The sequence below is a fragment of the Motacilla alba genome, chromosome 22 (genome assembly GCF_015832195.1).
Source record: "Motacilla alba alba isolate MOTALB_02 chromosome 22, Motacilla_alba_V1.0_pri, whole genome shotgun sequence".
In the NCBI taxonomy this organism is placed as follows: Eukaryota; Metazoa; Chordata; class Aves; order Passeriformes; family Motacillidae; genus Motacilla; species Motacilla alba.
Genome location: NC_052037.1, coordinates 3793593 through 3803876, shown reverse-complemented (window position 1 = coordinate 3803876; position 10284 = coordinate 3793593). Strand labels below are relative to the sequence as shown.

The window sequence follows — 10284 nt, the reverse complement described above, 5'->3', positions numbered from 1 at the left end:
CCGGGCAGGTGCACGGTGCTCTCTGCAGGGATGGGGTGGGAGCTGTGGGTGCAGCTGCTGGCAGCGGGGTGAATGGAGGGAAGCAGGGGCAAGTGTCAGTGTTGCACTACCTGCTTCCTCTCCCAGCTGAGCTCTCCAAACACACTGTTCTGTGCTGGTTAACACACGAATTGTGTCTGCAGCTGGGGGAGCGTGGCCCATAAATTACCTCTCATGCCACGTGAGGCAGCAGCACCTGCAGGGGGTGTCCCTTCAGCAAGGCAAGGTGCCCTGGGAGGCAGGGTGGCCTGTCCCCAGGTCAGGGTGTCCCTCCTGTGAGGCAGGGTGTCCTGGGAGGCAGGGTGTCCTGTCCCCCAGGTCAGGTGTCCCTCCTGTGAGGCAGGGTGTCCCCAGGTCGGGGTGTCCCTCCCGTGAGACAGAATGTTCCCTAGGTTAGGGTGTCCCTCCTGTGAGGCAGGGTGTCCCCCAGGTCGGGGTGTCCCTTCTGTGAGGCAGGGTGTCCTGGGAGGCAGGGAGTCCTGTCCCCCAGGTCAGGGTGTCCCTTCTGTGAGGCAGGGTGTCCCCCAGGTCAGGTGTCCCTCCTGTGAGGCCGAGTGTCCCCAGGTCTGGATGTCCCTCCTCTGAGACAGAATGTTCCCTAGGTTAGGGTGTCCCTCCTGTGAGGCAGGGTGTCCTGTGAGGCAGGGTGTCCCCCAGGTCGGGGTGTCCCTCCTGTGAGGCAAGGTGTCCCCAGGTCAGGGTGTCCCTCCTGTGAGACAGAATGTCCCCTAACTTGGAGTGTCCCTCCTGTGAGACAGAGTGTCCCCCAGGTCAGGGTGTCCCTCCTGTGAGACAGAGTGTCCCCCAGGGTGGGTGTCCAACGCCTTGCAGATGGGGGAGATGTTTTTGATCTCCCTGCTGTTAAGAGCAGCAGGGGCTGTGTGCCAGGTGACAGCAGCAGGGGCCGTGTGCCAGGTGAGAGCAGCAGGGGCCGTGTGGCAGGTCCCTTGGAGGGTGTTGGGGCTGGCTGGCGTGGGCTGCTTCTCTGGAGGGCTCTGAGCAGCTGCTCTGTCCCAGCGCCCTGCTGAAGTGCAGAACATCCTGAGCCTCTTCCTCCTCCTCAGCCGCGGTGGTCCCAGCCCTGGGGACGCGGGCACGGGCTGGACTGCCACCAGAGGGGAGTGTTGGTTTGCACTCCGGGAGTGTTGGAAGGCTGGCAGGGTGCACGTTGTGGCACCTGGGGACAGGGTTTAATGGTGGCCTTGGCAGTGCTGGGGACTCGATGGTCTTAGAGAGCTTTTCCCACTGAAATTATTCCAGCCAGGGCAGGAGCTGGGGGCAAAGAGGCCTTTGTGAGGGGGAGCTCAGGGGATGGGGAGGCTCAGAGGTACCCTCCTATGTCTCAGAAAATCTGTGTGTGCCCAGGGTGCTGTTTGCAAATCAATTAAAGGTTGTGTTTCATTGCCTTTAGGTTTTGAAAAGGAGATCTGCAAGCAGATGGAAAAGGGAGGGCCTGGCATCTTCCCTGTGAGTGCCCCTCGCTTTCTCCTTTCTGAAATGAGTTTCTTTGGGAGGTAAAATTCTTGACAAGCCCACGCAGGGACTTGATAAAAATAGCAGAGATTTCCCAGCAGGCCTGGAGGAGCCTGGCAGAGACAGATCCCTCCTGGGTGGGCGCGTGGTGGGGGAGGCAGGGAGGGAGGGAGGGAGGCAGGGGACAGGGAGGAAGGGAGGGAGGGAGGGAAGGAGGGGACAGGGAGGAAGGGAGGGAGGGGATGGGGAGGGAGGGGTGCAGGGGACAGTGAGGAAGGGAGGGGTGTAGGGGACAGGCAGGCAGGGAGGGGTGCAGGGGACAGGCAGGGAGGGAGGAAGGGGTGCAGGGGACAGGCAGGGAGGGGTGCAGGGGACAGGCAGGCAGGGAGGGGTGCTGGGGACAGGCAGGGAGGGAGGGGTGCTGGGGACAGGCAGGGAGGGGTGCAGGGGACAGGCAGGAGGCAGGGAGGGGTGCTGGGGACAGGCAGGCAGGGAGGGGTGCAGGGGACAGGCAGGCAGGGAGGGGTGCTGGGGACAGGCAGGAGGGAGGGGTGCAGGGGACAGGCAGGGAGGGGTGCTGGGGACAGGCAGGGAGGGGAGGGGTGCTGGGGACAGGCAGGAGGGAGGGAGGGGGTGCTGGGGACAGGCAGGGAGGGGTGCAGGGGACAGGCAGGAGGGAGGGAGGGGTGCAGGGGACAGGCAGGCAGGGAGGGGTGCAGGGGACAGGCAGGCAGGGAGGGGTGCAGGGGACAGGCAGGGAGGGAGGGGTGCTGGGGACAGGCAGGGAGGGGTGCTGGGGACAGGCAGGCAGGGAGGGGTGCTGGGGACAGGCAGGAGCAGTGCAGAGCCAGGGCTGCACTGGAAGGTGGCTGAAGGACAGGGAGGGCAGAGGGGAAGAGCTGCCAGCACAGGCTGTGTCTCACGTGGAGTGTCCAGGGCTGGCTCTGGTGGCCCCTTGGTGCTGGTGCCTTCTAGGAGGGTTCCTCAGCCCTGCCCTCAGGAAGGCAGCTGGCAGCAGAGGTGGGGAAGAGAGCAGGAGCTCTGCTCTGCAGCCACACTGACCCTGGCAGCCCAGCAGCAGCACCACTGTGCTGGGACAGCCCTGCTGTGCCCCGAGGAGCCCCAAGACCTCTCTGCTTTGGGGGCACCCTGTGCCAGCCCAGCAGCCCCAGCCAAAGCTGCTTGAGTTGACAAGCAGGTGACAATGAGATTAGCAACATCAGCAAAACCGACCCCTCTGAGACAGATTTAACTGTGCTGAGCCTCACAAGGACATGGGGCAAAGTGAGCTTTGGTTTGGTGCCCAGGAGAGCCTGGGCAGGCTCTGGTGCTGCAGGCAGGCTGCTGTCACCCCACAGGTACCTGCAGGTGCTCAGGTGTGCAGATACTGTGGGAGGCTCAGTCAAAGCACACCGGGCTGAACCTCCTCAGTGTTGGGGTGCCTGGCCCCAAACCTGCCCCAGGGGTGGCTCCCACCTCTGCCATGGCCACAGCAGAGCTGTGAAGGGCTCGGGGAGCTCGAGCTGAGCAGCTGAAGCACTGAGGGGAGGGGAGAAGTGCTCCAGTGCTCTCGTTTCCAGACAAGAGGAGCAGGCTGGCTCCTTCCTCCCAGCACTTCTCTATTTATGGCACACCCTTCTCAGGGAGATGCTCTACGGCTGTCACTGCTCTGGGTGGTGAAAGGAGGGGCAGGTGGTGCCAGCACCTGGGGCTGAGCCTTGCCCCCAGTTTGTCCCTGTGGCTGCAGCACTGGTGCACAGGCAGGGCACAGGGATCTGGGACAGTGGGGGTACAACCACCCCAGGCCTTGTAGAAGCACCCAGAATGGCACCAGGGGGGCACCAGGAGCTCTGTGTGAGCATCTCCTATTTCAGAGCTCCCCTGGACACCTGGAGCACCAGGGATGAGTGGGGCTGTCCCTTGGACCAGAGGGCTGAAGTCTGCTTCCCCCACAGCTTCCTTGGGCATTTGGGTGAACAGCAAGGCCCAGGAAATGTCCCTGCAGCTGCCAGCAGCAATTTGAGCTCGTCAGCTGCAGTGCTGTCCCCACCAGACTGGGAGGGGCTGGAGAACTGAACCCAGACCCTTGCAGACCACCCCTGCCTGTGGCTCACAGTCAGCAGAGACCCTCCAGGCTGGGGATATTTTTAAACCAAGCCATGGGATAAGGGAAGTTGGACGTGAGCACATCTGTGCTTGGGGCTGGGTCTCCTTCTCCTGAGATGGGCCCTTAGTGGGTCTCCCTCGTGGGATGTTGCCTCCCTGGGGCAGTTCATGGCTGTCCTCTTGCCTGCTCCTGGCGAGGGAGGGCACTGGCACCTCCCAGCAGCTCTGCCAGCTGCCGGGTGCAGGCTCTGGGCTCATTGCTGAAGGGGAAATGCAGTACCTGAGCAGATGCTGATAAAACAGGGTGGGCGGGTGAAAGGAGCCCCCCAACATCCCAGCTGGGTCATTCCCCCAGGACAATCCCGGGCTGTGCTCCATGGAGAAGTGCCCCAGCGTGAGCAGGAGCGAGAGTCCCCTGGCTGGCATCTGCCTCAGCGAGTCCGAGAAGGCAGCTGTGCTCACGCTCATCAGAGAGGAGGTAACAGCCCTGTCCCTGTCCCCTGGGGCTGTCCCTCAGAGGTAACAGCCCTGTCCCTGTCCCCTGGGGCTGTCCCTTGGGGGTAACAGCCCTGTCCCTGTCCCCTGGTGCTGTCCCTAGTGTCCCTGTCCCCTGGACTGCCCCTCGGGGCTAACAGCCCTCTCCCTGGAATGCCCCTCACTGGACTCAGCCCAGGTGAGCAGGGGCAGCTCTGCTCTGCCCGGGATGGGGGGACCTGATCCCCTGCATGGGACAGAGAAGGGGAAACCCCTCAGAGCACATCCCAAGGGTTCTGTGTCTGCTGCAACCCAGATAATCACCAAGGAGATCGAGGCCAACGAGTGGAAGAAGAAATACGAGGAGAGCCGGCAGGAAGTGCTGGAGATGAGGTAGGAGCTGTGCAGGGCTCTGCTCGGGCAGGAGGAGGCTGAGGGGGCGTGAGGGGTGGCACAGGTCAGCCTCACCAGGCTGGGGTGTCTTGGCAGAGACTTCCATCAGTGCTGGTGGGTCGTATTTGCAGGCAGCCCCGACGAGGGGAGAGAATGATGCATCTGACTCCATCTTATCAGAAGGCGAATTAATTCCTTTATTATACTATATTATTCTATACTGTGTTACACTATATTACATTACATCTGAACTGAATCTGCCCAGCACTCAACTCTGCACAGAATCTCGTGACTGTCCCGACAGTCCCGACACACACACACAAACAAAACCCCATCACTCTGGGTGAACAATCTCCATTTTGCATTCTACTTCTGCACAAACACAGGCACAGCAAATTATAAGAATTGTTTTCCTTTCTCTGAGGTTCAGAGAATGTGAAACCCAGAAATATTCTTGGGAAGATGTGCCTTGCTTTTCTCTGGGAAGGGAAATGTGGGGCTACACTGGTGCTGTGTCAATGTTCTCTTAGTGCTGGTGCTGTGTCCTGCTCGTTCCTTTGCTGAAATAAAATAGAAATAAAATAAAAAAGAAAGAAAATCCCATGAGCTATGCCAGCCCTGGTGGCAGAGGAGGGTTTTGGTCTGAAGCAGCGCTGATGGGTGGTGCAGCCCCAACATCTGGGTTGCAGCCCCAACATCTGGGCCCTGTGACTGTGCTCCTGTGGGGGTGCAGTGGTGGCAGGGCCAGCAGGGCCTCCCGTGGGGCAGATTGCTGCCAGCACAGCTGGAGGTGCACGTCCCCAAAATCAGCCTCTCACCTGTTTTTTTTTTTTTCTCTTCCTTCTAGGAAGATCGTGGCTGAATATGAAAAGACCATTGCCCAGATGATAGGTAAGGTGCTGTCACCTGGCCAGGGGTGCAGGGCAGGGAGCTGGCTGCCACAGCTGTCCCCACTCAATCACCGTGTCCTTGTTGTTTGTTCTCCATCCCAGAGGATGAGCAGAGGACAAACATGACGTCTCAGAAGAACCTGCAGCAGCTCACAATGGAAAAGGACCAGGCTCTGGCAGACCTGAACTCAGTGGAGAGGTCCCTGTCAGATCTGTTTAGGAGATATGAAAACCTGAAGGGCGTCCTGGAAGGATTTAAGAAGGTCCTTACTTTGGTTTGCCCTTTCTCCCTGCAGCTCTGGTCCCTGGACACAGGGTTCCTGGGCACTCACACTCCATGTTTCTGTGCTGCTGAGTGTAAAGCAGAAATTGTTTTTTTTTTTTAAACCTTTTTTTCTTACACTCAGAACAGTATCTCTCATCCTGTCAGAGCAACATCTTTGTGCCCAGTCCCAATGCAGATGGATGTACTTTCTTTTCCAGAACGAAGAAGCCCTGAAGAAATGTGCTCAAGATTATCTCACCCGTGTCAAGCAGGAAGAGCAGCGGTATCAGGCCCTGAAAGTCCACGCAGAAGAAAAATTAGACAAGTAAGGTCATGCATGAGATTGCTGGGTGCTTCAAGACCTTGTAGGGAAGTGGCTTCATTTGCTTTCCAGAGGCTGGAAGGCAGGAGCTGAATGATGTGAAAAGCTGCATTTTACAACCTCAGGCTCAAGTGTCTCTAAGCAAGGCAGAGCAAATCCCCGAATGCACTCTCTGATCTCTGCTTATTTATTTTTTAATGGAGAACCTGAGGTTCACGGTCTATTTACGGTCTATTTACGGTCACTTTCCGAGTTCCCATCTTTCAGAGTGCTCGTGTTTGTGGTGCACCAGGGGGCTGTGCAGCCCTCAGCTGATGAGCAGGAGCTCAGCCGCACGTGTAACCCCGAGTGAAGCGGGTGCTCACGGGTTTAACTCGGCCCTGAAAGAGCAGAGTTTCATACGGGGGGAGCTGAATTAACCCAGTTTCATCCAGGTTCCACAGGGGCAAACCCCCTCTGTTGTACTGAGCAGAGCCAGGCTCTGCAGCAGCTGCACAGCCTCAGGCCGTGCGGTGATGTCACTCTTGTGCCGAGGATGACACGGGGACAGGCAGGAGGCAGTGTTGTAGAAAGAGAAGTTTTTATTCGAGAGAACCACACGGTTTTTGTAGAGGGATAGATTCCGTTTGATTGGCTAATTAACAAAAACATCTTCCTCACACACTGTCCTTCAGAAGAACAGAAAGACGAAGTAGAAAAACACCACCTGCAGATTGTTGACACTCAACAAGTTATCGCATCCTCACAACTCCCAACAATTCCCACACGCTGCTGTGAGAAATGCTTGCCGTTTCTTTCTCTGTGTCCCACGGCATCCACGCCGTGGTGCTCCTGCCTGCCCCCTGAGCTGGCCTCTGGCCCCCTCTGTCCCCCAGAGCCAACGAGGAGATCGCCCAGGTGCGCACCAAGGCCAAGGCGGAGAGCGCGGCGCTGCACGCGGGGCTGCGCAAGGAGCAGATGAAGGTGGAGTCCCTGGAGAGAACCCTGCAGCAGAAGGTAACACACCTGCCCCAGCCTCTCTGCAGCCCTGCCGGCAGCTCCTGTTGCTGCCCTGAGCATCCTGTTGATGCCAGAGGTGTCCTCCAGATTTTTGGTCCAGAAGGTGTTTTGCGGGTTTGGTTTTTGGGATATTTTTTTGGTTTGGGGTTTTCTTTTTGTGTTTTGTGGGGCTGGTTTGGGTTTTTTGGGCAGAATGGGCACTGCTGGTTTATGTGTGCGTGTTTGCAGAGGTGTGGGCTGGGGCTGGCTTGCTGCAGATCTCTGCAGCACCGAGGGTCTGACTGGGGTGAGGAGGGGTGAGCACAGGGCTCCATGCAGTGCCTGGATACACAGAGGAGCTGCTGCAGGGCCACGTGTAGGAGCTGGCTGCCCTTCCCCACATGTGCTTGATGGCAGATGGGCCCCGATGTTATTCCCCACCTGTGCCACCACAGGGCTCCCCAAGATCTGCTTTTCTTCCAGAACCAGGAGATTGAGGAGCTGACCAAGATCTGCGACGAGCTGATAGCGAAACTGGGAAAGTCAGACTGAGCCTCAGCACCCCTCGCCCAGCACTCTGCACTTGGCTGCTTTTCTCGTGACATCGAGCACCTTGCCTTACCCTGGAGACCCTGCAGGAAAGCTCACGTGTCCAGCTGCCCCCTGGCTGCCAGGCCCGTGGCTCCTGAGCAGGGCTGCTCCCCTCACTGTCCCTGTCTGCTTCCCACAGCTCCGGGCTGGGATCCTTGCAGTCAGCCTAGGAATCCTGTGGTCAGCTTGGGCCTGTGTGTCCCTCCCAGGGCCTGCTGCCCTGTCCCTCTGCACCACTGCCACCTCTGGGGTGGGAGGTGACACCCTGGGCTCTGTCCCCCTTGGTTGGGCTGGGTCCAGTTGTGTCCCCACTGCACTCTCTGTCACTGATTGTCCTCTTGTGCTCAGCAGAACAAGTCCAGCCACTGGGACGTGGGTGATGCCAGGGGTGGACCTGCTGGCTCTTGCACTGGGGGAGGGCACCTGGCACGGGGATGGCTGGGCTCTGGTTTGTGGGTGAAGCACAGCACAGCCTCTCCCTGTCCCTGGCTGTGCCAGCCTCAGGGGAAGGGAGCTGACATCTCTGCATTCGTGCACTTTATGAGCATTTATGGGCACTTGGGCTCTCTGCTCACTCCTTCCAGTCAGGCACGACACAAGGCATGACTTGTTCCCCCCAGAGCACTGAACAGTCACATAACCTGCAGTAACTTCAGTCCTCTCCAGGGAGAGTCCAGCTGAGGGGAGGCAGGAGGTTTCTGCACCAAGAGGAGTTTGAGAAGCAGGGGAGATGGCTCTGGAGAGCTGGGACTGCCTGTCCATCCTCCCGTAGCCACCTCGCCTGTGGCCCTGGCCCCTGCAGGGCTGGGTCACCTGGTATTGGACACATGCAAAGCCAGGGCTGTGTCTGTGACTCCCTGTGCCATGGTGAGATCAGGGCTCCGTTTCAGAGGCTGCAGGAGGAAGGAAAGGAACCCTGATGTGCCTCGTGGGTACTGCAGTAGCTGCAGTGGTGGAGGATTCTCTGCCTTGAATGGATAGATGTGAAATAAGGGAAATATTTGCAGTTTGGACTGTTTCCTGCCCAGCCTGTTGAACACTTTCGCAAACCTTTTTGCTGCTACCTTTTTGTAACAAAATTGAGCTCTTTTCCTTGGATTTTCTAATTCCCTGTGTCGAGCATGCCGAGCAAACACCTGTTTAAGCCAGAGCCATACACTTGATTATATTTTATTAGTTATATAATATATAGAGAGTTTATTCTACACTTAATCAAAGGTGTCAGCAGCCTGCCCCAGCACACAGCTTCCCAGCCTGTTCTCCATGTCCCCAATTATCCCAGTGACAGACTGGGACACGGAAGCCAGTGGCTGACACCACTCAAAGCGGTACACCTGTTGCTTGTGCTGGATATTCACCCTTTGCACAGTTGGCAGAAGAGAAAAACCCTTTTTCCCCCTTTATTTTAACCCCCGTGACCTCCCCACATGTCCCCTCCTGGGCTGGTGAAAAAGCTTCAATGATACGATCAACAGTGCTATTTCTGTTCATCTTTGGGGGTCTGTTCAGGTAAAGCAAACCCCTGAGACCCTGCGATTTCTGGGGCACTTGGCTTTTTCTCTTGAGGAAGCAGAGTGCAGCATTGCATAACCCCTCAGAGCTGGTGACAGGCTGCTTCAGGGCTGCTTTCTGGTTGGGGCCCTGGGGCACTGCCCTGCCCTGCCCTGCCCGCAGCAGCACCCACGGTGCTGGTGTGAGGCTGCTGGAGCCCTCAGCCTTCTGCTTTGCTCAGGGCTGTGCTACTCATGTGCTGTCCTGGCTCAAGGTGAGGCAGCCCAAGGTCAGTCTCTCCTTGGGGCGTGCCTCTGGCCCTTGGAGCTGATGGATAAATGCAGAAGTTTCGATTTCACCACTTCCCCAGAGCCCTGACCTGCACACAGCAGCCACTGCTGCAGCTCTCCCCTGTGGGCTGTCTGCAAAGCAGGGCTGCACTGTGGTGCCCCACGGGACACAGTCCTGCATCTCTCCTGTCCCTGCTCCCTGGTGCCACCCGGTCCTGCCGTGCCACCTCCCCTCAGCCGGTGCTGCCACGCTCCTGTGCCTGTCTTTGTGCACCCAGCCTGGGCAAAGAAGATTCCTACGGAATGATTTATTAACTATAATATGGTTATAGTTCCATATATATATATAAATACATGCACAATGGGTATAAAACAGAGGGTGTGTTTGCCAGCGGGCAGCATGGCTGCACCTCGAGGTGGTGGTGTCCCCGTGAGTGGCACAGGGAACGGCAGGTCCCTGTGTGTGGTGTCACAGCTGGGTGCGTTTGTCATCTGTTCCTTGCAGTAGACTTTAAATGCCCTTCTGGCAGCAGCAGGCCCTGCCCCTGCTGCTGTGTTGCTGTTTGCAGTGTGTGTTTGCCAGCAGATCTGTCTGTAACCAAGTGCCAACCAGTAACCCCCAACTACTGATGTCCCCCCCCGTCCCTCCAGTGTGGCCTCCCCCAGGCAGGAACTTCCTCTGCATTGGCTCCTACCCCTCTGCTTCCAGCCATGTGTGTAACTGCCATCGCCATCGGTTTTCTAGGTATGATAATTTCCCTTTTATATGTCAGGTAAATATTTGTAAGAGTTATACCCACACAAATGAGATTATTATAATGATTACTAATATATTTTTTTCCATGTTTCATTGCCTGAGTAAAAACTGTGTTTATCACTCTTGAAAGCTTTCGTGGTGTTTGTGAGGTTGGTGAAGAGTTTTGGGAGGAGTTGGCTTTACCTTCCAGTGTGGGCTGTGTTCTGCCTTGTCTT

General features: G+C 57.5%; 1 protein-coding gene across 10 annotated transcripts in view; it reads left to right on the top strand.

The window, feature by feature from the left end:
- The window catches only part of TACC1 (transforming acidic coiled-coil containing protein 1), a 34445-nt gene extending 24247 nt beyond the window's left edge, over window positions 1–10198 (top strand). For all 10 annotated transcript variants that reach the window (XM_038160193.1, XM_038160195.1, XM_038160194.1 and 7 more), the window contains 8 exons: window positions 1451–1506; window positions 3974–4096; window positions 4409–4485; window positions 5333–5376; window positions 5478–5638; window positions 5859–5965; window positions 6838–6958; window positions 7424–10198. In XM_038160193.1, the coding sequence (XP_038016121.1) occupies window positions 1451–1506; window positions 3974–4096; window positions 4409–4485; window positions 5333–5376; window positions 5478–5638; window positions 5859–5965; window positions 6838–6958; window positions 7424–7492 (758 nt within the window). In that variant the 3' untranslated portion in view covers window positions 7493–10198. The remainder of the gene's footprint in view (window positions 1–1450; window positions 1507–3973; window positions 4097–4408; window positions 4486–5332; window positions 5377–5477; window positions 5639–5858; window positions 5966–6837; window positions 6959–7423) is intronic.
- The last annotated feature ends 86 nt before the right edge of the window (window positions 10199–10284 follow it).